Source organism: Manis javanica, chromosome 1, assembly GCF_040802235.1.
Source record: "Manis javanica isolate MJ-LG chromosome 1, MJ_LKY, whole genome shotgun sequence".
Taxonomy (NCBI): Eukaryota; Metazoa; Chordata; class Mammalia; order Pholidota; family Manidae; genus Manis; species Manis javanica.
This window is the reverse complement of record NC_133156.1, coordinates 53,041,873-53,068,612: the sequence shown is the minus strand read 5'-3', so window position 1 is coordinate 53,068,612 and position 26,740 is coordinate 53,041,873. Positions and strand designations below refer to the sequence as shown.

Below are 26,740 nucleotides of genomic sequence, written 5' to 3'. Positions count from 1 at the left end.
TTAAAGAGGGCACTAACAAATGGAAACTCATACCATTCTCTTGGCTAGGAAGAATTAATATAGTCAAAATGGCCATCGTGCCTAAAACAATCTACAGATTCAATGCAATCCCTATCAAAATACCAACAGCAATCTTCGACAAACTGGAACAAATAGTTTTAAAATTCATATGGAACCACCAAAGACCCCAAACAGCCAAAGCAATCCTCAGAAGGAAGAATGAAGCAGGGGGGATGTCACTTCCCAACTTCAAGCTCTACTACAAAGCCACAGTAATCAAGACAATTTGGTACTAGCACAAGAACAGAGCCACAGACCAGTGGAACAGAATAGAGACTCCAGATATTAACCCAAATATACATGGTCAATTAATATATGATAAAGGAGCCATGTACATACAGTGGGGAAATGACAGCCTCTTCAACAGCTGGTGTTGGCAAAACTGGACAGCTACATGTAAGATAATGAAACTGGATCATTGTCTAACCCCATACACAAAAGTAAATTCAAAATGGATTGAAGACCTGAGTGTAAGTCATGAAACCAAAAAACTCTTAGAAAAAAACATAGGCAAAAATCTCTTGGACATAAACATGAGCAACTTATTCATGAACATATCTCCACAGGCAAGGGAAACAAAAGCAAAAATGAACAAGTGAGACTATATCAAGCAGGAGATAATGGACTAACTATTAGTCCATTCTTGGGTTCTGTGATTCTGCTGCATCAGCCCAGTTTTTGAAAAAGACATATGCACCCCTGTGTTTATCACAGCACTATTTACAATAGCCAAGAAATGGAAGCAACCTAAGTGTCCATCAGTAGATGAATGGATAAAGAAGATGTGGTACATATACACAATGGAATATTATTCAGCCATAAGAAGAAAACAAATCCTACCATTTTCAACAACATGGACAGTGCTAGAGGGTATTATGCTCAGTGAAATAAGCCAGTTAGAGAAAGACAAGTACCAAATGATTTCACTCATCTGTGAAGCATAAGAACAAAGCAAAAACTGAAGGAGCAAAACAGCAGCAGACTCACAGAACCCAAGATGGACTAACAGTTACCAAAGGGAAAGGGACTGAGGAGGATGGTGGAAAGGGAGGGATAAGGGGGGGGAAGAAAGGGGGTATTATAATTAGCATGTATAATGTGTGTGGGGGGTGTGGGGAGGGCTGTACAACACAGAGAAGACAAGTAGTTATTCTACAGCATCTTACTATGCTGATGGACAGTGACTGTGATGGGGTATGTCGGGGGGACTTTGTGATGGGGGGAGTCTAGTAAACAATGTTCCTCATGTAACTGTAGATTCATAATACCAAAAAAAAAAGATCAACAACAACAACAAAAAAGTTACAGGACACTGGGTCTGAAGCCAAATCTACCCAAGGAGATTCCGTACTAGCATCATACCCCCAAGACTGAAGGAAAATAGGCCACCAACAAAAAAAGCAACTCTGATGTGATAGCTTCCATAAGCATCTTACAAATCTAGGAGAGGCAGATAAAGGCTGGTAGGGGGCAGAGATGTACTGAGCACCGTTTTAGAAGGACAGGGAAAGATTTCTAGCCAATAAATGTAATGTGTTATAACTTGGCCTACCATCAATACATGAAAGTGTCATGGCCATAAAGTGATTAAAATAGCAAAAGATCAGCTATATATTTAACTGGGCTGTTCATATCAAGTCATTTCATCTGTATAACGTTTATTCTAAAGCTTTCATGACTGTTCCTCACTTTTCTCTGCTGAATACTGTGTCTGGCTTATACCTCCTAATTTTCAAATCTGGCCTCTCAAAAAAATCATGTACAAAATCAAACACTTTTCCTTACCAGGTGAAGACAGGTCAAAATCTGGTTTCTGCCTTCCTTTATCATCCCACTGTTGTATAAAAGTTCAAAGTTCAAAAGGGAATTTAGCTGAATCTTTTGATTTTACCACCAAGAAAAGTGAAATTCTGTCTTAAGAGTTCTCTTTGCTCCAATGCTAGGAAGTGATGATGTTTTTTGATGGGATAACTCCAAAGGCCTAGAGTTAAGGCACTATGATAATCACATCCTTAAACACAGAATAAATGTGACATTATCTCCACAATTAGGGTTTGTCTGGCTGTGTCCTCCTACTTCCTCACATTTGGCCTTTAAAGGAACAACCTTTAATAAAGGGTTTCAAGCAGCCCTGGTTTGTGGACCAGAGCACAAACATTAGGAGTTTGTCAATCAAGTTAACAGACACATGAGAATGAAAAGCATGAGCAGGTGGAACCATCAGAGCCCCACAGCCAGTGTTCAGGGCCAACAAGCCCAATTCTCTTATTATAAAGGAAAGAAATGAGGCTCCAAGAAGTTAAGTGACGGGCAATGCTAGAAGGAGATCCAACTTTGAGGTCTGAATTTCTCAGCTTTAAATTCCAATCAACATCCTTAGTATTCACTATAGTTAAAAGAAAAGATAGAAAACAGGAGAACTTGATGAAAAAAGGCAGGTTAAAAAAAAAAACCTCATGAATCAGATTAAAAAAAAAATGTATTATACAAGTGAAATCAAACCCCTTTGGGTAAAGACAGAACTCTAAGGGAAAAAAAATAGCCAAACTATTTACCTACCAGCCTGGCAAAAATCCAGGCTGTGAGGAAACAGGCATTTTCATATATCGTTGGTGGAAATGCAAAAATGGTACAATCCCTGTAGAAGGGAATGTGGTGATATCTAGAACTATATATATATACATCTTTCACCCAGAGATTCCTTTTCAAGGAATTTAATCCAAAGAACATTGGCAAAAAACACAAAATGTCACATGCACAGGATGATACTGCAGCTGTATTAATAAAAGAAAAGACTAGAAATAATCTGAAAGGACATCAATGGGTACAAAAAAAATAAGGAAGATCTCTAATCTCTGTACAGATATTTTGTAGGATATTTTGTTCAGTGAAGAAAGCAAGGTATGAACAGTACACTTATCTTTTCTGTAACAGCTGTGTTGGGGAAACAGAGATACACACACATACACACATACACACATATACATATATACATGAATGTATGTATTTGCTTATCCTTGCAAAATAAAAAGGATAGACCTCTCTGAATATATATTGTGTATCATTTTGGTTTTGGAAATGTTTTACATATTCAAAAAACAGTAGCAAATTGAAAAATTACCATGCATTGAACACAAAATAAAACAATCTAACTATGTATCAAATTGATAAATACCAGAGGAAACAATTATTTCAAGTAACCTCAGAAAACAGCATTTTGCTCTTTATTTGTTCTAAGGGCAAATAAAGCAGCAAAGAAATCCTAAACTGCATTCAATAAACTTACAGTTAGGAGTTATATTGGTGCTGTTTCCAAATTATTTTATATGTATTGTATAGGATAATGAAAGTAATTTAGTTACTGTCTTTAGGAGACAAGATTTTCAGCATAGGTGAATGATATTCAAATATAAAACAAAAGTTTTATACTTGTATAAAGTATAAAAGTATTTTTATAAGTAAAAACCATATAATGTTAAATTTGAATTAGATATACTAATACAAACTGATGATTTTTTTTCTTCTTACAAGTACGTACTTCCTGGCTCTGTCTACTGTAAGGACTTAGAAGCAATAACATTCCAGCAGAAATGGATGCACCTTGCAATCAGATCTTGGTTTTTAAATACCATTGCCTCTGAAAGGGACCACAGTCAACTGGGCCTGAGGACTGACTAGTGAACCCAGATCCTTTCAGTGGGAAATTTAGAAAGCAATTAGAGGAATAGTTGATTCCAAGTCTGGAACAGGAAACACACAAAGGGGTCTTGGACATCTTGATGCTGCCAGAAAGTAAGGGAACTACCAAAGACTAATATCTAAAGGACACAGAAGCCAATCTAGACAGGCTCCCATAGACCAAAGAAAAGAAAAACTGAACATGAAAAGGATACAAGAGGTAATTGATTCAAATTTGAAAAGAATGAACAAAAGAAAAAAAACCTCACTGGCTATCCTGAAGTAACTCGGGGACCAAATCTTACTCTGAAAATTAAAAGAAAAGAATTAAATATGTATACTGCTTTTCCTGTATGATCTGTATTTCAAGGCACTAAATAACCCTAGCTGATGAAGCAAAGCTCCTCTTCGCAGAAAAACTTCATTCAATCAAAAAAGTAACAATAGAACTAGAAAATCTTCATTTTGCAATTTCTACTGCAATGCTTAAATCAGGCTAAGACCATCAATGGATAAAATCACTGGATAAAAGGCTGACAGAGAACTTTACAAGTGGAGGGGCCAGGCTGTCGTTACTTGAACCTCTAATCATCTAAGCATCACTAAAGATAGGAGAGCCAGATCCCATGTCTCTCCTGTAGGGTGATATGAAGTTCACAGTACCACCTGCGAAGCAGTCTTGACAAAAAAGCCAAGGGTACTTGAACCAGAACCTATTCAGGCATTTAGCGCTGACTTCCATTTATTGAAATAATGGAGAGAGAGGAAACAAACTAAGTGATAGTTTTCTGACTCTCAGTGAATAAATCTTTCCACTCTACCTCTCCTTACCTCTTTGATCCTTAGAACTAAATAAAACCTACAATTTTAAGGCCAATTTTCAAAAAGCACCTGTCTCTCTCTATCTAGAGCTTTCAAAAATGCACTTAATTTTAAGTCTATCATTCACTTCTTAAAGTTGCTGAATCTTGTAATATCAAGAACAGGCATGTTACTGAGCTGTGTTTGAAAGACTGCACATAAACTTAATTTATTTAAATGACTGGGTAATAGACTTTAAAAGGTTCTTGCGGATAAATCCTTTGGTTAAATGAATGGCTTAAGTTCAAAATTTATTTTTGCACTTCAGATCGTATTTGTGTTTAGCAGCCTGCCCTCACCGAGTGTTAAAATGGCCATAGTTTTCTGAGGAAAAGTCAAGGCAGATCTAGCTGACTGACTGACAGTACTAATGGAAAAGGTCAAGGGCATAGTCACCTCCATGACTGAGCACTGGAGAGCAGGTCTTCTTCCTCAAGGCCAATGATGTTTGAGGTACCAGATGGTTTCATTTTTCAACTGTGGTCCAAAGAGAGGGTTGAGTTGGGCCAGAATTGCAATCAGCCAACTGAATGGATGATGGGGGAGACACAACAACAGAAAGGGGTGAACTCATGTTGGAACATGACCATTTTCAATTAGGACGAAAAAAAAGTGCTGTAATAAATTTAAATCTTTTCTGTTCAGACCAAACCTTCATTACTACTTAGAGTTGATGGACCACATTGTGCTGATGGCAGCACATCTTATAACAAAATGCTTCACAGAACATAGCCTACCTTCGTTTCAATACCTGCTGACAAAGCAGCTAGACTTGGTCACAGCACAGGAAATCCAATATTTCCTGAATTCATATGTTATCTTGATATCAGAGCACTTTTACCTAATCTCGATTTCTCATCACAACTTTCAGGCTCAGGAAAAATGGGTGTTACTTTATCCACTCCCCAGATGCTGAGACCCACCACTGATAAAACAGCCATGTTTCCTGGGACTGCCGAGGTTAAACCTCAGTCCACCAACCTTCAATGAGACTGTAATGCTTGAGCTCCCTTCTCCAATCACCATCCCCACTCAAACATGCAACCATCTCATGGGACCCAGTGGAGCTGTACCAAATGGGCACTTAACACCTCCCACCTCTTCAGAATTCAAGTAACAAGGTATTCCTCTGTATTATGGACTAATTATGGAGGAAATACAACGGTGTTATGTATTACCTCAGGGTTAGAAGTGAAAAATAGCACACAGTCAAAATTCTTTAAGACTTTCTTACTGCTCATGAAGTTCTGAATATGTGGTTTTATATCCAATAGAGGAATTCATATACTCAGTGAAGTCTGCAATTCACTGAGCTAAGATGAAAGCAAAGAACAAAAAGGCATATGCAAATATCTGGCCATTCAGACCATCTTGTGGTTTACGTACTAAATAAATATTTAATGAGCACCTACTAGGTTCCAGCCCCCAGGATACAAAATGTTGCCACCCTCACAAAGCTTGCATGATATAATGTTAGAAAGGAAATAAAGTGCAGTGAAGAAATAGAGACTGATGTAAGTAGTGGAGGTACCACTTGATAGGGTGGCAGGAAAGGCCTCTCCAAGAAGGTAACCCTGAGCAGACACCAGAATAAAGCAGAATACACACTGCTGTTAAGTCCTACTCAAAATATATAAAATATATGAGCTGATTAGAATCTTTCTTATTTGGGGGGAGGGGATATGGTAAACAAGCCCAGTCTCCATACTGATCTGGGAGAGTAGATTTTAACAACATAATCTGCTTTCGCTATTATTTCTGCAAGGGATAGAGGGAATTGTTTTCCAAGGAAAAGTATATTGCTACATTCCTCTCCTTTTAAAATTACAGGGCTTTAAATTTCCCTATAAGAGAGGAAACAACCAAACCCAACCAGGCCATTACCTGGCTGCATCTCTTTTCTTCCATTTGCTGTCATTTTTAGCACTCTTCCAATCAAAGGATCAAAACACTGATTCTGATCACTACTGACCAGACTGCTGGAGACTGCCAGCACAGTACGAGAGACCTGCACGAGCAGAAACAATGCGCAGCCCTGCCACCCCACCTCACAAGCTGGTTTTGTGACAGGAAACATGACACCTGAGGAAACTGGGCCAAAATAGATAACTCAAGCTGACTCACTTTATATACAAAAAGTTAGTTCAGATGAGATTCTCTGATCTGTACTTAGAACTAGAGTATTAAACACAAACAAATCCGGAGCCCTGTAGTTGAGGTTTAACATCTATCTGGCACTGTAAAAAAAGAAAGAGTAGGCTAGCACAGGCAGACACATTTAAAAGCTCTGTGACTGTAGTAAACACTAATGGTGAGAGCTAAGAGTCACGGAAAATTCCATACAGACCCAGGACTTCCCCAGTCCCAGAAGGCAATAGAAGTTGCCTATAAAAACAGTCATTCATAAAATGGCAGCAGACTCAGAGACTCCAGGAATGAACTAGTGGTTACCAAAGGGGAGGTGTATGGGAGGGTGGGTGGGGAGGGAGGGAGAAGAGATTGAGGGGTATTATGTTTAGTATACATGGTGTGGGGGATCATGGGGAAAACAGTGTAGCAGAAAAGGCACATAGTGAATCTGTGACATCTTGCTGCACTGATGGACAGTGACTGCATTACGGTATGGGTGGGGACTTGATAATACAGGTAAATGTAGTCACCACAATGTTTTTTCATGTGAAACCTTCATAAGAGTGTATATTAATCATACCTTAATAAAAAAAACAGTCATTCATCCTTTTGGAAGAGACTGAAATAACTGGCCAGTGATTAAAAGTACTAAGTAGAAAGTATGTTAGAACCCTGAAGGAACAAACAGCAGCAGACTCACAGAACCCAAGAATGGACTAACAGTTACCAAAGGGAAAGGGACTGGGGAGGATGAGTGGGAAGGGAGGGATAAGGGGGTGGGGGGAAGAAAGGGGGCATTATGATTAGCATGTATAATGTGGGGGAAAACACGGGGAGGGCTGTGCAACACAGAGAAGACAAATAGTGATTCTACAGCATCTTACTATGCTGATGCACAGTGACTATGATGAGTATGTGGGTATTTGGGGGGAACTTGGTGATGGGGGGAGTCTAGTAAACATAATGTTCCTTATGTAATTGTAGATCAATGATACCAAAAAAAAAAAAAGTATGTTAGAACCTAGTCTGTCTCCTGTCTTCTCCCAAAATGTATAGTACCAAGTAATAGCACGACCTCCCAGCACTTTGAATGATGTTGTATAGCAGTGCCTCTTCTGTATACTGGCTGCACATTTATAATCATCCAGGCAGCTTTAAAGAACACTGATGCTATCCTTCACAGACAATCTTTCTCTTAATTCTAACATGATACAATTAAGGAAATTGAGGCAGAAAGAGGCTAAATGGTTTGTCTCCAGTCACAATACTAATTGGGTGGTAGTAATTTCTGAACTAGAAATCAGGTTAGACTAAAGTTCCCATTATAAAAGTTACCTTCTGAAATATTTTAACTGACAACATTGCAAAAGGTATCAATTGGCAAAAAACAAACTGTCTAGGAGTTACTGAAACAAATAATCCATTTGCTGATTATTAAGTCCATCAGAAGTCTTTGTTACCTGAGATATAGAATAAATATTCCAAAGCAGAAACAAAGTCCACTTTGCTTGTTCAGGTCAGTGTTCAGATACTTGAATTAAATGTTACAGACTATTTTAAAAGTTTCAAATCAAGCAAAACATCTCACTTAAACCCCAAACACACCAAAGTTCAAGGGAATTCCTTGAGAAAGAGCCAGGCCAGTTCATTAAAAAATTCAAGGAGGAATTTTCCCCCTCTAGCCAGCTGAGCTCTCTGCCTGCCTTGACTACCACCTGACTTAAAATTTCCCTTTAAGGCTGATAAACACAGGGGAGAACTGGAAGGAGAAAAAAAATCCACTCTGAATTGATGGAAGTGGGTGGAGAAGAGCTCATATTCCAATGAATCTATTACTTCCTGTGTCCAAGAAAAGAGAATGAAATGCACCATTCATATTTGCCCAGACTATGTCCCATGTCTCCATGACCTGCAGTTCAGGCTAATATCTAACCATGTGAGGCTATTCGAACTACTGAGGCAGCTATAGTGACGTAACATCTTTCAGAGAACTGAGGAGCTGGAGCTGATCTGTCAATGCCTTGCTCCATGTCAGGCTCTGAGTATGCAAAGAGGAATCTGTTAAGGGGCCAATTCCTGAGCAGCTCACAAGCTTGTCAGAGAGAGCAGTAAGTGTGCTTTGGAAGAGATACACACAGGAGTTTTCATTCTACAAATACTCCTAGGTCACTTTGTCAAGAGCTCAGTTCTTGGTTATTAGAATTCTATAAGCACAAAAAACTTCTGCCCCACAGAAAAGGCTATAACCAGCTCTCTCAAATCTTGCTTTGTTCTTTTGTTACCCCTTCAAATATGAGGAAAAGGAACAAAGACATGGTTACTTCACATGGACATACAGATCAAACCAGTAATGGCTCGGCTTCCCTGGTAAATGTGGAAGTCTGGCTAGGACTTATCTTCTGATCCACTGTCCCTCCAGAGGGGGCCATGACAGCAGTGACCTCTATCAGTGGGCTCCTTCAGAGATAACAGAGATGCTGGACAGCAACTTGCCCTGTCTCCACCAAGATGACATCTGTCATACCCGCTCATCCCAATTCAATGACACAAATTCTTTCAAGGGCAGCAATGCTATTAGACATTATTAGAAAATACAGTTTTCATCAATGGATAAATGAATGGATGAATGGATAAAGAAACTGGCATATATACATATGGAATATTATTCAGCCATAAAAAAGAATGAAATCATTTACAACAAATCCATTTGTGACAATATGGATGGGCTTTGGAGGCATTATGCAAGTGAAATAAGTCAGACAAAGAAAGGTAAATACTGTATGATCTCTCTTATATGTGGAATCTAAAAATTCATATATCTAAATCTAAATCTAAAAAAACACCTATAAATACAAAAACCAAGCTTATAGATATAGAAAACAGATTGATGGTTGTCAGAGGTGGTGGAGTGGGAAGTGGGATTGATGGATGAATTTTTTTTGTTTTTAAATAAATTGAATTTAAAAAAATAAATGGCATCTTTTATTACTGTTGTAGATGGACAGAAAAAAGAGAAAGAAAATGTGGGATTCAGTATAAGGCAAGTCTGGATTTTAATTGCAGCTACACCAAATAATAGTGGAGTGACTCCAGAAAAGTGACCTTACAACCCCAAGCCTGTTTCCACTTTTACAAAATGAAGATAATTCCTGCCTCAAGATGAAATAATTAAAGATAATATATGAAAGGGCTTTGTTATAGTAGCTGACAAATCAATGTTCAATTAATACTAGTTATCCCTTCTCTTTCTCTGTGAGACAGATGAATATGTATTCAAGCCATGGAATGAAATATAACCTATTTACAAGGAGTTTCTCATGCAGCACTGAGTCATTCTCATACCCACCTCCTCTCCTGCCCTCACTCCCTCTGTGGTAGGCAGAATTCTAAGATGTTCCCCCAGATTCCCATCCCCTGGTGAACACACCCTGCCTTAACCCAGGATAGTAAATGTGACAGTATAGTTACTCCCATGATTAGATTATGTTATATGGTACCGGTGGCTTTGAGAAAGGGAAGTTATCCTGAGTGGAGCTGACCTAACGAAATGAGCTATTAAAAGGGACGGGATTCTCCCAGATGAAAGACAGTTGGAGTGTGTGTATCACTTTTGAATTTACTGCCAATCAGCTTGGAACATACTCTTTAATAGGTGCTCTGTAATATACAACTGAATTCCATTTTTTACTTTAAAGTGAACACAGTCAAGCTTTCTCAGTAGAGGGAGCTGGAGGGCCACTGCAGGTGTGGGCTGGATGCTGGTGAAGTGCTTGTGAGAGTATTTGGTAAAGCCTGCACAGACTCAGGCCTACAGCATGGTCGTTCTTTGACTTTGTAGCCTTGGCCTGGAAATAACCTTTCTTCAGCCCTCCGGATGACATGGAAACCAGCTCCCCTGCATGACCTAATGCTCTGAAGGCCTCCTGCCCACACTGGCACAGGGACTTCGACTGTGCACTCATGCCACTGATTGCCCGCTCCCCTACTTGTAACTCCAAAGGGTGGCCTATTATATTGCCCAGCATCCCCAAACCAACTCCAGCCTGGCCAAACCAATGAACTTCTCTGCTATCTAGTGGGTTGAACCATACCTCCTCCAGTGAGGTTCGAATTCCTTCCAAAGACTGTTCTTTGGTACTCTTCCTCAGCCCTACGGTGCCATATATAGTTTACTTATATCTTACAGTTACTCTCTTATACAGTTAATAATAGCAATGTTAAGCTACCCCTGTTTAACCTACTAGGAGGTTTCCATCTCCTTACTGGACCTGGATTGCTACAGGATGCGGATTTGACATAAAGAGATTCTCTATTGCTGGCTTTGAATATGGAGGGGCCAAACGGTAAGGAATGTGGGTGACCTCTGGAAGCTGAGAGTGGTAATCAACTAAGGGCCAGTGGGAAACAGGACCTCAGTGCTACAACCACAGGGAACTGAATTCTGCTACAGCCATGGGAGCATGGAAGCTCCAGATGAAAAGGCACAAACTTACTTTCCATTAACCTTAAATTGACCCTGTATCTGCTACGTCCCTTTCACTAACACAGGATTATGCCCTTTTTTTGCCAGCTCTAAACTTGAAATAGCTTTCCTTTCTTTCCTCTATCCTTTCTATACCAGGACTTCCAGTTCAAAGTCTGTAACTATCCTCTGATCTCTCAAACTATAAAGGAAAAGATTATAAAATCAGAGTAAGAAAAATATACTTTTTCATATAGCAGATAATAATATGCTGGGCGAGGTGCCTAGATTTCCCTTCTACAATGACAGCCAAGATATCCAAATACTTAAAATGTATTGATGACAGAAATGTAAGAAATTCTCAGACCCAGAAATTAAGTGAAGGCTAGTACCCAGAGAAGAAAATGAAGTGACTACAGGTTGCTTTCCATACCTTAAGAGCACAGACTAACCCAGATGAACTTGAGTTTTATTTATAGACCTCACAGGGCAAGGGAAACAGCAGACCATTCAAGGTAGAGAGTCTAATACAAGTTTCCCATCCCCCTCCCCCACAAAAAAGCTAAGACCCAAAAGTTTCTATCTGAAAGAAAGGATAAACCAGACAGAACCCCCTTAAGAGGACTGCTAGGGAAATCACTAAGTACCAAGAAGGAAGGAGGAAAACTCTCCCATTGAAAATTAGCCTTAATGAAAGTTTGCAACTGAAATTGGTATTACATGGTTTAAAAAAACAAGTAACAAAAATTATACTTAATTTAGCCCCACACTGGTGATGGCCTTTGGCACCTGGCAAAAGCAATGTAAATCCTTCTGAAAGAGCCACCATCATACCATACCTCAAAGTCATACATATGAAATTATAGGGAAAATGAATAGATGGCCTTCAAATATAACAAAACACATATGGAAACAAGACACAATGAATGACAGCAAGCAAAGTGACAGCAAAGAACAGACACAGACCTGTAAGGACCTCAGACACTGGAATTATCAGAAATGGATGATAAACTGTCTACTATGTTTAGGAAATAAGATTTGCTTAGAATATGCAAAGGGAGAAAGAAGAAAGCAAGAGTGGGATGGAAGGAAAACAAAACTGCAAAACAGCAAAAAGAAGTTTTTTAGAAATGAAAAATATAATATCCGAAAATTAAAAAGTCAATAGGTGAGGTTCTGGTTCTGGTAATAGCAGAGTAGCTTGGAACAGCCTCATCCTATAGACAGTAATTATAAACTCTGAACAAAATATGAAAAACAGCTATGTGATGGTACTAGATAGTATCAAAAGCAGGTTAATAATTAGAGGATTCACTGTGCCATCTTACTACACTGATGGACAGTGACTGCATTGGGGTATGGGTGGGGACTTGATAATATGGGTAAATATAGTAACCACATTGTTTCTTCATGTGAAACCTTCATAAGAGTGTATATCAATAATACCATAATAAAAAATTTTTAAAAAAAGGGGATTCAGTACTTCAAAGAAATAAGTTACACTGGTACCTTTCTTCAGTATTTCCCTTGAGAACACTGTCTAGTCCACGTATGCGGTGAGGAAAATTCAAACTCAAGCAAAAAGCTGCAGTCTTATGATGCTTGAGATATCAAAAGGTGAAGTTCAAACTGGCCAGAGCAGCTGGAAATTAAGAAGGAAAATCTCAAAAAGGCTGCCACAAAGGGGAACTCCAAAGTCTGTGTATAATTTCTCCTTAACTCTTGGATGATCCCTGAGCCACGCATGCTCCATGGAAATGCCAAGGACTGGAAAACACCCAGAAGGCTGAAAGGGCAAAGCAGAGAGTTCAGCTGCTGTCTACCATAAAGGGAAGAGAATTCAGAATCTGAAGTTAGAGGGGCTTGATAAATACCTCAGATTTTCCAGTTAAATCCCAGAAGGGCCACACCTTACTGAAGAACTCACCCTACCCCAAGGGCAAAAATGAAATAGATCTGCTCCAATAAAGTAGAAAATCAATCCTACAAGTTTAAAGTGCTCAATTAATAATTTAACTGTTAGGGCAAAAATTTTTTAAAGTGTCATTAATATACAATCTTATGATGGTTTCATATAAACAACATGGTGGTTTCAACATTCACCCATATTATCAAGGCCTCAACCCCTTCTATTGCGGTCACTGTCTATCAGCATAGTAAGATGTCATAGAGTCATTAATTGTCTTCTCTGGGCTATACTGCCTTCTTGTTAGGGCAAAATTTTACCTTTTCCAGAGAAAATAGAATCCAGAATCCCTATTATCATCTATAATATCTATAATCATCTCTAATACCTTGTATTCAGTTAAAAAATTCACATGCAAAAAAAACAAAAATGTAATGAATAGTCAAAAACAAAGGAATCAACAAAAGCTGACTCCAAAATGACACAAATGTTAGTTAAAAGGTAATGACTTTAAAACATTTTAAATATATTTAAAAACTTGAAAGAAAAATTGGCTAAAAAGAATGAAAAGACTGGGAATGTCAAAAAAAATGTGAAACTATAAAATAGAACCAGATAGAAATTCTAGAACTAAAAGGTATAATATACAAAACTGAAAAGTCTTTGGACTGGCTTACCAGCAGACTAGTGATAATGAAAGAAATAGTGAACTTAAGTCAACAGGAACTATCCAGTCTGAAGAAATAAGAAAAAAATATTGGAAGAAAAATCAGTCTAATCAACGATTAATACATGCTTTAAATATCCTTAATTTTGATCTCTTAAAGGGTGTCAGATGATCGGCTATGGATGTACACTTTTCTGATAATATTCCTTTCTCTTAAAAAAAAAAAAGAAAAAAAGCAGTTCCCATGTGGTGACCTCCAATGAGTTCTACACAATGGTATAAAGGGCATATCAAAGTGTGGGCAAAGGGTCTGTTTGTGTTTATACAGAGGATCAAAGCCTAATTTGGCTACCCAGAAAATGAACTAAGATACGATATGAAGAAGAACTTCCAACATCAGCACTCTCTAAAAGAGACATACCAGAAGATGATCATCAAAAAACCTCAACAAAGATCCAGGCGATGCTGCAGTTGTATCTGCATTCATCCCACCGGTTCCTGGACTTGCCATTGGAATGAAGAAGGAGATATCTAAGCTGGCCTGTGCATACAGTAAAACAACAAATTTGACTGGATCTATACTGTTGGAACTCAACCAAGAATTAGGAGAAGTGCAAGTTGTAGCGCTCCAAAATCTTACAACTACAGACTATCTACTGTTAAAAGAACATATGGGATGTGAACAGTTCCCAGGAATGGGTTGCTTTAATTTGTCTGATTTCTCTCAGACTGTTCAAGTACAGTTGGACAATATCCATTATATCATAGACAAATTTTCACAAATGCCTAGGGTGCCTAACTGGTTTTCTTGGCTTCACTGGAGATGGCTGGTAATTATAGATCTGCTTTGGTTATGTAAATGTATTCCTATTATGTTAATGTGTGTGCGCAATTTAATTAGTAGTTTAAAACCTACACATGCTTAAGGTACTCTACAAGAAGATATGTCAAAGAAATAATCAATCTTCCCATGTTTTCTTCCATCTGCTACCTCTATAGTTTTTCTTCTTCCTTCCTAATTACAATCCTTAAATAGAATTCGTGCCTCATATCGAATTCACCAAGTATCATAACTCCTCCAAGTGGTAAAGATACCTCAAGACAAATGCTGAGCATAGAAGCCACAGGGCATAAATCTGCAAAGAAGTAAAAAACTAACCTTTTCAAACAATATGGCTTCTCTCTCACTTACCAACTTTACATTTCCCTGTATGGCCCCGGAAGATGACTGGTTAGCCAGAGACGGGTAAGATTCCTCAAGGGAGGAACAACCTAAGACAGGCACAGTCGCAGGGGGGGCAATCAGGTGAGAAATTGGGGATCAACAGAGGTGAGGCTTAGAACCTCACCCCCACTATTCTGAGAGAAATCTGCATCCGTGGATGTATTATTGCCCTTGTCTAGCTTGGATTAACACATAGTCTACAGGCACACGCCTGATCATCTACATTTTCTCTCTTACAACACTAAACTATGTTTTCTACCTTTATCTTGCATCTACCTACCACTTCAGCATTTTATTTAAAAAAAAATAATAATAATAATAAAGGGAGAAATGTGGGATTCACATATAAATCAAGTATAAAAATCAAATGAATATTCATATTTGACCTGATTCTTGGTAGTTCATAATGAGTGATCAAAACTGAAAGTTTTTGTGATGACAGCCCTTGTACTGTTCACCATGTAAGAACTTATTCACTATGTAAGAATTTGTTCACCATGTAAAAAAAGAAAAGAAAAGAAAAGAAAAAGACAACATACAGAATGGGGAGAAAGATTTGCAAATTATGTATCTGATAAGAGACTTATATCTGGAATGTATAGATAAAACAACTCAATAATAATTTAAAAAATCAGTCTAATAAAGGTTCAACTAGAGTCTCAGGAAGAAAATATAGCAGAAAAAAATTGAAGAAATATAGCCTGAAATTTTCTCAAATTTGATGGAAAACATTAACTTACAGAATCAAATAGCTCAGTGAACTTCAATGAGAATGAATTCTAAGAACACCACACCTGTCCATATCATAGCAAAACTGTTAAAAACCAAAGATACAGAGAAAACCTTGGTAACATCCAGAGGAAAAAGAATGCATAAAAAGGAACAATTATTCAAATTACAGCTGAGTTCTCAGCAGAAATAATGGAAGCAAGAAGACAAAGGAAGAGCATCTTTAAAATTGTCTGGAAAAAAAAATCCTGTTTAACTCAGAATTCTATTTCCAGAAAAAATATCCTTCAAATACAAAAGTTCTTCAGCTTAGGGATATCAGATAGAAACTCACATCTATAAAAAAAAATAAGGAACTCTAGAAAGGATAAATATGTGGAAAAATATGAAAGCTTTTTTTCTCTTGATTTCTAAGGCATGATTCTTTAAAGTAAAACCAGTGATTAACACTGTAGTAAGGGTTTTACAATATACGTAGATGCAAAATACATGATAACAATAGCACAAAGAATGGGCAAGAAATGAAATTACATTGTTGCAGTATTGTTAACATTTTACCTGAACTGGTTCAGTATTAACTCTAAGTAGACTGACTGAAAAGTTAAAAATGCATACTGTAACGTCTAGAGTAGCACTAAAAATATTAAAAAGTATACCTAAAAAGCCCTCAGAGGAATTAAAACAGAATACTAAATATATTCAATTAACCTAAAGTAGGGCCATAAAAGGAAGAACAGAACAACAAAAAAAAGATGAGACAAAGTAATTAACAAAATAGCTATGTTGATAATTACATCAGTTGTTATAGACTATCCATTTGCCAATTAAAAGGCAGAGATAATCAAATGGATAAAAAGTAAGACTGAGCTATACGTTGCCTGCAAAAAGGCACATTCAAAATATAAAGACACAGATACAATGAGCACAAGAAAGATGACATGATTATTAATATTAGACAAAGTAAAATTAAGTCAAGGGGTTTTACCCAGGGTAGAGAGGGATATTTTACAATAATAAAAATATTTCATCAAGACATAGCAATCATAAATGTGTACATTCCTAGTAACACAGCTTAAAAACATAAACAAAAATGGAAAGGATTAAAAAGACAAATAGAAAAACCCACAATAAGAGCTGATGCTTTTAACACCTTCTCTCAGTAATCAATAAAAGTAGACCAAAAAAGTCAATAAAGATATGGAAGATCTGAACTATCTGGACCTCACTTTTATAGAACACAACATTAACAATTGCAAAATATACATTCTTTCTGAGTGCATATGAAATGGCCATCACAATAAACCATATGCTGGACCACTAAATAAGTCCCAATTTCAAAAGACTGGAATCTAACAGAATATGTCTTCTGATAACACATTTAGAAAAGCACCAAATATTTGGAAATTAAACACCACTCTTCTAAAAATTAAAATACAGCACCATCAAAATTTGTGGGTTGTAGCTAACACAATGCTTAGAGAGAGTTTCTGCATTGTTTACATTTAAAAATAACAAAGGTTTAGAATCAGTGACCTAAATTTCCACTTTAAGAGGCTAGAGAGTAAATTCAATCCAAAGTCAGAAGAAGGAATGAAATAAGAAAAGAAAATCCAAATAAGTGGAAAGATATGCCATGTTCATGGACAGAAGACTCGGTATTGTTAAAATGTCAATTCTCTCCAACCTGACCTAGAGAGTCAACATAATTTCAATTAAAATCTCAACAGTCTTTTCTGTAGAAACTGATAAACTGATTCTAAAATTTATATGGCTATTTTAGAATAGGCAAATAATCTTGAAGAACAAACATGGAGGACTTAGACTTCCTGATTTCAATATGAAGCTACAATATTCAAGGGAGTGTGGTACTGTTATAAGGCTAGACAGATGAATGAATAGAAAAGATAGGCTGGATATAGATTTAGACAAAAATGGCCAAATAATTACTAAAAAGATGCCAAAGCAATAGCCAAGCTATAGAAGCAACCTAAATGTCCATCAGTAGATGAATGTATAAAGAAGATGTGGTACATATACACTATGGAATATTACGCAGCCATAAGAAAAAAATAGATCCTACCATTCACAACAACATAGATGGAGCTAGAGGGTATTATGCTTAGTGAAGTAAGCCAAGTGGAGAAGGACAAGTACCAAATGATTTCACTCATATGTGGAGTATAAGAACAAAGGAAAACTGAAGGAACAAAACAGCAGCACAATCACAGAACCCAAGAATGGACTAATAGTTACCAAAGGGAAAGGGACTGGGGACGATGGGTGGGAAGGGAGGGATAAGGGTGGGGAAAAAGAAAGAGGGCATTACGATTAGCATGTATAGTGCGTGGGGGACACGGGGAGGGCTGCGCAACACAGAGAAGACAAGTAGTGATTTTACAGCATCTTACTACACAGATGGACAGTGACTGTGAAGGGGGATGTGGGGGGGACTTGGTGAAGGGGGGAACGTAGTAAACATAATGTTCTTTCTGGAATTGTAGATTAATGATACCAAAATTTTAAAAAAAAAAGATGCCAAAGCAATTTAATGGAGAAAGGAAAATCTTCTCAGCCAATGGTGCAGCAACAATTGGATTGCTATAGCGGGAAAATGAGAACAACAAAACAAATCTTGATCCCACCCACAACTGTAGTGCCTGTGGCCTTCAGAAACAGTAGTGCCTAGCTGCCAAAGCCTCTCCACTGCCATGCTATTGTGGACAGCATTCAGGTCCAAGCGCTCCTCTTAATAACAGGAACTCTAAGAACTATGTTCAACAGGTCTCATAGCTTTGTTTTCCTCAATTTTTGCCAGAAAATTTTTTTCTAAACCACCCAGAACTATCTATTATGACCCAAATTCCAAGAGTCTGCTCTACACATCTTATGGCTTGACCCAACTTCCCACCTTTCCCTTTCTTCCAAACCCTTCCACTGTGTTCTCTGTAACTTACTTGCTTAATGATCTGCCACTCACTCACACATCTCCTGTTCTCACACTTCCTACTGCCTCTAGCTTCACTGAAATCTGGCCCCCCCATAGGCTCTCTCAAGCAGAAAGGGCTTATTCTTACACCAGATAACTCAGGCTTTGGCAACAGGGTTGTTAACCTCATTGTTCTCCCTAGGCTACCTCCAAACAATTCTCTCCCACTCTTGTGAAAAACTGACTTCTCCCTTAGGGTGCATGCTTGCTGATTTTACTGTCCTCTTATCACTTCACACGTGCCAGTCATACCCCTTTATCAACAAGGAGGCCCAGGGCTGCCCCGTTTTGGCCCTTCCTCTACACAACATCTAAATAGTGGTGTTCCTCCACTTGGCCCTATCCTCTTTTCTCTGCTCTCTCTATCCCTTGCTTTGGGGCAGGGTTTCTCAACCTCAGCACAAGTGCCCTTTGGAGCCAGTTCATCTCTTCACTGCAGGGAAGGGCTGCTCTGTGCAAGGCAGGATGTGTAGTGGTAGCTCCAGGAGAGAACCACTGCCCTAGGTAATTACATACATCCCCACAGCCTCAAGTGTCTCTCCTTACATTCAGTTTCCATTAGACAGCTCTTACAAGTTTCACAGGCATCTCAATCTTAGCATGTCCTCAACGGAATTTCTGCTATGAAATCATCCTGTCCCAAGTCTTCACCATCTTAGTAAATGGCCTAACCCAGAAAACTGGGACACATCTCTGATTCCTCCCACATCTAATCCATCAGTAGAACCAATAAAGTCTACTCCCAAATTAGCTCTCGAATCTGTGAAGTGCTCTTCATCTTCACTTACCATCACCTCAAAGCAAACCACAAGGAACTTTCAGCAAATGAATGCAACAACCTTTGAACTGGTGCCCCTGCTTCCAGGCTGGCCTTCAAACAGTCAACTCTCCAGGGAGCAGCCAGAGTGATAATCTCACCAAATCACTCCTTTATTAAAAATAGGAAAAGATTACCTATTCACTTAACAGGAAACCTAAACTCCTTACCCTAGCCTATGAAATCCTACATGACCTGGTCACTACCTAAATCCCAAACCTACCACTTCCCACCTCACTATTTTTTTTAATTTTTATTTCTTATTTTGGTATTATTAATGTACAATTACATGAGCAACATTATGGTTAATAGACTCCCCCTATTATCAAGTCACCACCACGTACCCCATTACAGTCACTGTCCATAGCATAGTAAGATGCTATAGAATCACTACTTGTCTTCTCTGTACTATACTGCCTTCCCCGTGTCCCCAACCTACATTATGTGTGTTAATCATAATGTCCCTTTTCCCCCCTTATCCCTTCTTTCCAACCCATCCTCCCCAGTTCCTTTCCCTTTGGTAACTGATAGTCCATTCTTGGGTTCTGTGAGTCTGCTGCTGTTTTATTCCTTCAGTTTTTGCTTTGTTCTTATACTCCACAGATGAGTGAAATCACTTGATACTTGTCTTTCTCTGCCTGGCGTATTTCACTGAGCATAATATCGTCTAGCTCCGTCCATGCTGCTGCAAATGGTAGGATGTGTTTTCTTCTTATGGTGGAATAATATTCCATTGTGTATATGTACCACATCTTCTTTTTTTATTTTTATTTTTTATTTTGGTATCATTAATCTACAATTCCAGAAAGAACATTATGTTTACTAGGCTCCCCCCTTCACCAAGTTCCCCCCACATACCCCTTCACAGTCACTGTCCATCAGCATAGTAAGATGCTGTAAAATCACTACTTGTCTTCTCTGTGTTGTAGAGCCCGCCCCGAACCCCCTCCACATTATATATGCTAATTGTAATGCCCCCTTTCTTTTTCCCACCCTTATCCCACCCTTCCCACCCATCCTCCCCAGTCCCTTTCCCTTTGGTAACTGTTAGTCCATTCGTGGGTTCTGTGATTCTGCTGCTGTTTTGTTCCTTCAGTTTTTCTTTGCTCTTATACTCCACATATGAGTGAAATCATTTGGTACTTGCCTTTCTCCACCTGGCTTATTTCACTGACCATAATACCCTCTAGCTCCATCCATGTTGTTGCAAATGGTAGGATTTGTTTTCTTCTTATGGCTGTGTAATATTCCATTGTGTATATGTACCACATCTTCTTTATCCATTCATCTACCAATGGACACTTAGATTGCTTCCATTTCTTGGCTATAGTGAACAGTGCTGTGAAAAACATAGGGGTGCATGTGTCTTTTTCAAAAACAGGGCTGATGCATTCTTAGGGTAAATTCCTAGGAGTAGAATTCCTGGGTCGAATGGTATTTCTATTTTGAGTTTTTTGAGGAACCTTCATACTGCTTTCCACAATGGTTGAACTAATTTACATTCTCACCAGCAGTGTAGGAGGGTTCCCCTTTCTCCACATCCTTGCCAATATTTGCTGTTGTTTGTCTTTTGGATGCTGGCCATCCTAACTGGTGTGAGGTGATATCTCATTGTGGTTTTAATTTGTATTTCTCTGATGATTAGTGATGTGGAGCATCTTTTCATGTGTCTGTTGGTCATCTGAATTTCTTCTTTGGAGAAGTGTCTGTTCAGATCCTCTGCCCATTTTTTAATTGGATTATTTGCTTTTTGTTTGTTGAGGTGCGTGAGCTTTTTATATAATTTGGATGTCAACCCCTTATCAGATGTCATTTATGAAAATGTTCTCCCATACTGTAGGATGTCTTTTTGTTCTACTGTACCCTTTGCTGTACAGAAGCTTTTCAGCTTGATATAGTTCCACTTGTTCATTTTTCTTTTGTTTCTCTTCTCCAGGGAGATATGTTCATGAAGAAGTTGCTAATGTTTATGTCCAAGAGATTTTGCCTATGTTTTCTCCTAAGAGTTTAATGGTTTCATGACTGACATTCAGGTCTTTGATCCATTTGAGTTTACTTTTGTGTATGGGGTTAGACAATAATCCAGTTTCATTTTCTTACGTGTAGCTGTCTGTCCAGTTTTGCCAACACCAGCTGTTGAAGAGGTTATCATTTCCCCATTGTATGTCCATGGCTCCTTTATCGTATCTTAATTGACCATATATACTTGGGTTTATATCTGGGCTCTCTATTCTATTCCACCGGTCTATGAGTCTGTTCTTGTGCCACTACCAAATTGTCTTGATTACTATGGCTTTGTAGTAGAGCTTGAAGTCAGGGAGCATAATTCCCCCCACTTTATTCTTCCTTCTCAGGATTGCTTTGGCTGTTTGGAGTCTTTTGTGGTTCCATATGAATTTTAGAACGATTTGCTCTAGTTCGTTGAAGAATGCTGTTGGTATTTTGATAGGGATTGCATTGAATCTCTAAATTGCTTTAGGCAGGATGGCCATTTTAACAATATTAATTCTTCCTATCTATGAGCACTGAATGTGTTCCCACTTGTTGGTATTCTCTTCAATTTCTCTCATGAGTGTCTTTGTAGTTTTCAGAGTATAGGTTTTTCACTTCCTTGGTTAGGTTTATTCCTAGGTATTTTATTCTTTTTGATGCAATTGTTAATGGAATTGTTTTCCTGATTTCTCTTTCTGCTAGTTCATCGTTAGTGTATAGGAATGCAACAGATTTCTGTGTATTAATTTTGTAACCCACAACTTTGCTGAATTCAGATATTAGATCTAGTAGTTTTGGAGTGGATTCTTTAGGGTGTTTTATGTACAATATCATGTCATCTGCAAACAGTGGCAGTTTTAACTTCTTCCTTGCCAATCTGGATGTCTTTTATTTCTTTATGTTGTCTGACTGCCGTGGCTAGGACCTCCAGTACTATGTTGAATAAAAGTGGGGAGAGTGGGCATCCTTGTCTTGTTCCCTATCTTAAAGGAAAAGTTTTCAGCTTCTCACTGTTATGTATAATGTTGGCTGTGGGTTTGTAATATATGGCCTGTATTATGTTGAGGTACTTGCCCTTTATACCCATTTTGTTGAGTTTTTATCATGAATGGATGTTGAATTTTGTCGAATGCTTTCTCAGCATCTATGGAGATGATCATGTGGTTTTTGTCCTTTTTGTTGATGTGGTGGATGATGTTGATGGACTTTCGAATGTTGTACCATCCTTGTATAACTGGGATAAATCCCACTTCATCATGATGGATGATCTTTTTGATGTATTTTTGAATTTGGTTTGCTAATATTTTGTTGAATATTTTTGCATTTATGTTCATCAGGGATACTGGTCTGTAATTTTCTTTTTTTGTGGTGTCTTTGACTGGTTTTGGTATTAGAGTAATATTGGCCTTGTAGAATGAGTATGGGAGTATTCCCTCCTCTTCTGTTTTTTTGGAAAACTTTAAGGAGGATGGGTATTAGGTCTTCACTAAATGTTTGATAAAATTCAGCAGTGAAACCATCTGGTCCAGAAGTTTTGTTCTTAAGTAGTTTTTTTATTACCAATTCAATGTCCTTGCTGGTAATTGGTCTATTCAAATTTTCTGTTTCTTCCTGGGTTAGTCTTGGACGTTGTATGTTTCTAGAAAGTTGTCCATTTCTTCTAGGTTATCCAGTTTGTTGCCATATAATTTTTCATAGTATTCTCTCATAATTCTTTGTATTTCTGTGGGGTCCGTAATGATTTTTCCTTTTTCATTTCTGTTTCTGTGTGCAGACTCTCTTTTTTTCTTGATAAGTCTGGCTAGGGGTTTATCTGTTTTGTTTATTTTCTCGAAGAACCAGTTCCTGCTTTCACTGATTCTTTCTATTGTTTTATTCTTCTCGATTTCATTCATTTCTTCTCTGAACTTTATTATGTCCCTTCTTCTACTGACTTTGGGCCTCATTTGTTCTTTCTTTTCTAGTTTCATTAATTGTGAGTTTAGACTGTTCATTTGGGATTGTTTTTATTTCCCGAGGTAGGCCTGTATTGCAATATACTTCCCTCTTAGCACGGCTTTCGCAGCATCCCACAGATTTTGTGGTGTTCAATTATTGTTGTTATTTGTCTCCATATATTGCTTGATCTCTGTTTTTATTTGGTCGTTGTTCCATTGATTATTTAGGAGCATGTTATTAAGACTCGATATGCTTGTGGACTTTTTCATTTTCTTTGTGTAATTTATTTCTAGTTCCATACCTTTGTGATCTGAGAAGCTGGTTGGTACAATCTCAATCTTTTCTAATTTACTGAGGCTCTTGTTGTGGCCTAGTATATGATCTATTCTTGAAACTGTTCCATGTGCACTTGAGAGGAATGTGTATCCTGTTGCTTTTGGATGGAGTATTCTGTAGATGTCCATTAGGTCCATTTGTTCTAATACGTTGTTCAGTGCCTCTGTCTCTTTGCTTATTTTCTGTCTGGTTGATCTGTCCTTTGGAGTGAGTGGTGTGTTGAAGTCTCCTAAAATGAATGCACTGCATTCTATTTCCCCATTTAATTGTTAGTATTTGTTTCACATATGTAGGTGATCCTCTGTTGGGTGTATAGATATTTATAATAGTTATATCCTCTGGTTGAACTGACCCCTTTATCATTATGTAATGTCCTTCTTTGTCTCTTGTTATTTTCTTTATTTTGAAGTCTATTTTGTCTGATACAAGTACTGCATCTCCTGTTTTTTTCTCCCTATAGTTGCATGAAATATCTTTTTCCATCCCTTTACTTTCAGTCTGTGTATGTCTTTGGGTTTGAAGTGAGTCTCTTAGGCAGCATATAGACAGTCTTGTTTTTATCCATTCAGTGATTCTATGTCTTTTGATTGATTGGTGCATTCAGACCATTTACATTTAGGGTGATTATTGATAGGTATGTACTTATTGCCATTGCAGGCTTAAGATTCGTGGCTACCAAAGGTTCAAGGGTAATTCCCTTACTATCTAACAGTCTAATTTAACTCACTTCGTATGCTATTACAAACACAATCTAAAGGTTCTTTTTTTTCCTCCTTTTTCTTCCTCCTCCATTCTTTACATGTTAGGTATCATATTCTATACTCTTTGTCTATCCCTTGATTGACTTCAGGGTTAGCTGATTTGATTTTACATTTGCTTAGTAATTAGTTGTTCTACTTTGCTGTGGTTTTATTTCCCCTAGTGACATCTATTTAGCCTTAGGAACACTTTCATCTATAGCAGTCCCTCCAAAATGCACTGTAGAAGTGGTTTGTGAGAGGAAAATTCTCTCAGCTTTTGCTTATGAGAAAAATGTTTAATCCCTCCTTCAAATTTAAATGTAACTTTGCTGGGTATTCTTGATTCGAGGACCTTCTGCCTCATTGCATTAAATATATCATGCCACTCCCTTCTGGCCTGTAAGGTTCCTGTTGAGAAATCTGATGATAGCCTGATGGGTTTTCTTTTGTATGTGATCTTATTTCTCTCTCTAGCTGCTTTTAAAAGTCTGTCTTTATCCTTGATCTTTTGCCATTTTAATTATTATATGTCTTGTTGTTGTCTTCCTTGGGTCCCTTGTATTGGGAGATCTGTGCATCTCAATGGCTTCAGAGACTATCTCCTTCCCCAGACTGGGGAAGTTTTCAGCAATTACCTCCTCAACGACACTTCCTATCCCTTTTTCTCTCTTCTTCTTCTTCTGGTACCCCTATAATACAAATATTCCATTTGGATTGGTCACACAGTTCTCTCAATATTCTTTCATTCTTAGAAATCCTTTTCTCTCTCTGTGCCTCAGCTTCTTTGTATTCCTCTTCTCTAATTTCTATTCCATTTACTGTCTCTTCTACTAGATCTAATCTGCTTTTAAATACCTCCATTATATGTTTCATTTCAGATATGGAATTTCTTAATAACTGAATCTCTGTCTAAATTCGTTCCTGAGTTCTTGAATATTTTTCTATACCTCCATGAGCATGTTTATTATTTTTATTTTGAACTCTCTTTCAGGAAGATTGGTGAGTTCAGTTGCATTTGACCCTTTTTCTGGGGTTTGTGAGATTTTGGTCTGGACTAGGTTCTTTTGACGTTTCATATTTCTATGTGGTGCCCTCTAGTGCCCAGAAGCTCCAGTCTCTGGAACTGCTCAGCCCCTAGAGTGAGGTTGGGGGTCATAGGGGAGCGGTGCTGGTGCCCTGTCTCGTGAGGTCTGCTCTGTTCATGAGGTCTGTATGCAGTCTGGTGCAGCCTTGTTACCTGTTAATGTTATAGGGTTAGTTGTATTAACTATATTTTCATACTATATGTGGTTTCGGGAGTCTTCTGTCTCACCTCTCATGCCACCACCTTGAATCTCCCTTCTCTCCCCCACCTCACTATTAAACCCCAGTCACACTACTCTCCCAGAATGTTCTAAGCATTTTAACCCTCAGTGCCTTTGCATTTGTGCAAGGCCTTGCCCACAGTTCTCCCCATAGCTGATTCTTCCTCAGACAAGCTTTCAGTGACCACCTTGAATAAATCTTTCTCTCTCTCACCACCCACATTGTTTCCTATCATGTACCCTGTTTGGCCCCTTAAAGCACTTTCTCATTTTGTCTTTTATAAACCACCAACAACTTGTGGCTGCTGTTGTTAATCCACTTGTTGGACTCCCTCCCCTCACTAGACTGTCAGCTCTAGGAAGGCAGAAATCTCATTCACTACTGCATATCCAGGACTGTCACAGAGTAGGTGTTCTGCGAAGGGCTTACTGGATGAATTCCAGACAAAGATGGATAATAAGCTGTGGAACCATAAATAAGAGATATAAACTGAGAAAAACCCAAAGAAGGGAACAAGCACATTAGCTAAAACATATGGCTTCCTTTGGCTATCCATGTGGGAGTTCCAAGCTGAAAGGGTCAAGGGTGGGAGGGCCTCATATTTCAGGAGCAAACTCGACTTCCCCACTGTTGTGCATTATCGATGCCTCTATATCTTTTTATTAGCAGACAGCACCAAATGAGATAGGAAATGCACAAAAAAATTAACAACCTATGGAGAGCGAAAGACAGACATTCCACCTATACAGAACACACTTCTGTCCTGAAGGAGTTCAGAGCTAGAGGTGAAGACAGAGACTAACAGCCTACTAATAAAAAGCCAATACAATGTGCTTCCATTGGCCAAAAATGGGACAATCTGAACATCAATAAGGATATTAATTTTACTGGATTGAAACACATCAAAT

General features: G+C 38.2%; 1 protein-coding gene across 1 annotated transcript in view; it reads right to left on the bottom strand.

Moving 5' to 3' along the window:
• ATP6V0E1 (ATPase H+ transporting V0 subunit e1) overlaps positions 1-26,740 on the bottom strand; it is a 41,143-nt gene that overhangs the window by 5,682 nt on the left and 8,721 nt on the right. Inside the window, exon 3 of the mRNA XM_036995154.2 lies at positions 4,996-5,125. Within this exon, the coding sequence (XP_036851049.1) occupies positions 5,032-5,125 (94 nt within the window). The 3' untranslated portion in view covers positions 4,996-5,031. The remainder of the gene's footprint in view (positions 1-4,995; positions 5,126-26,740) is intronic.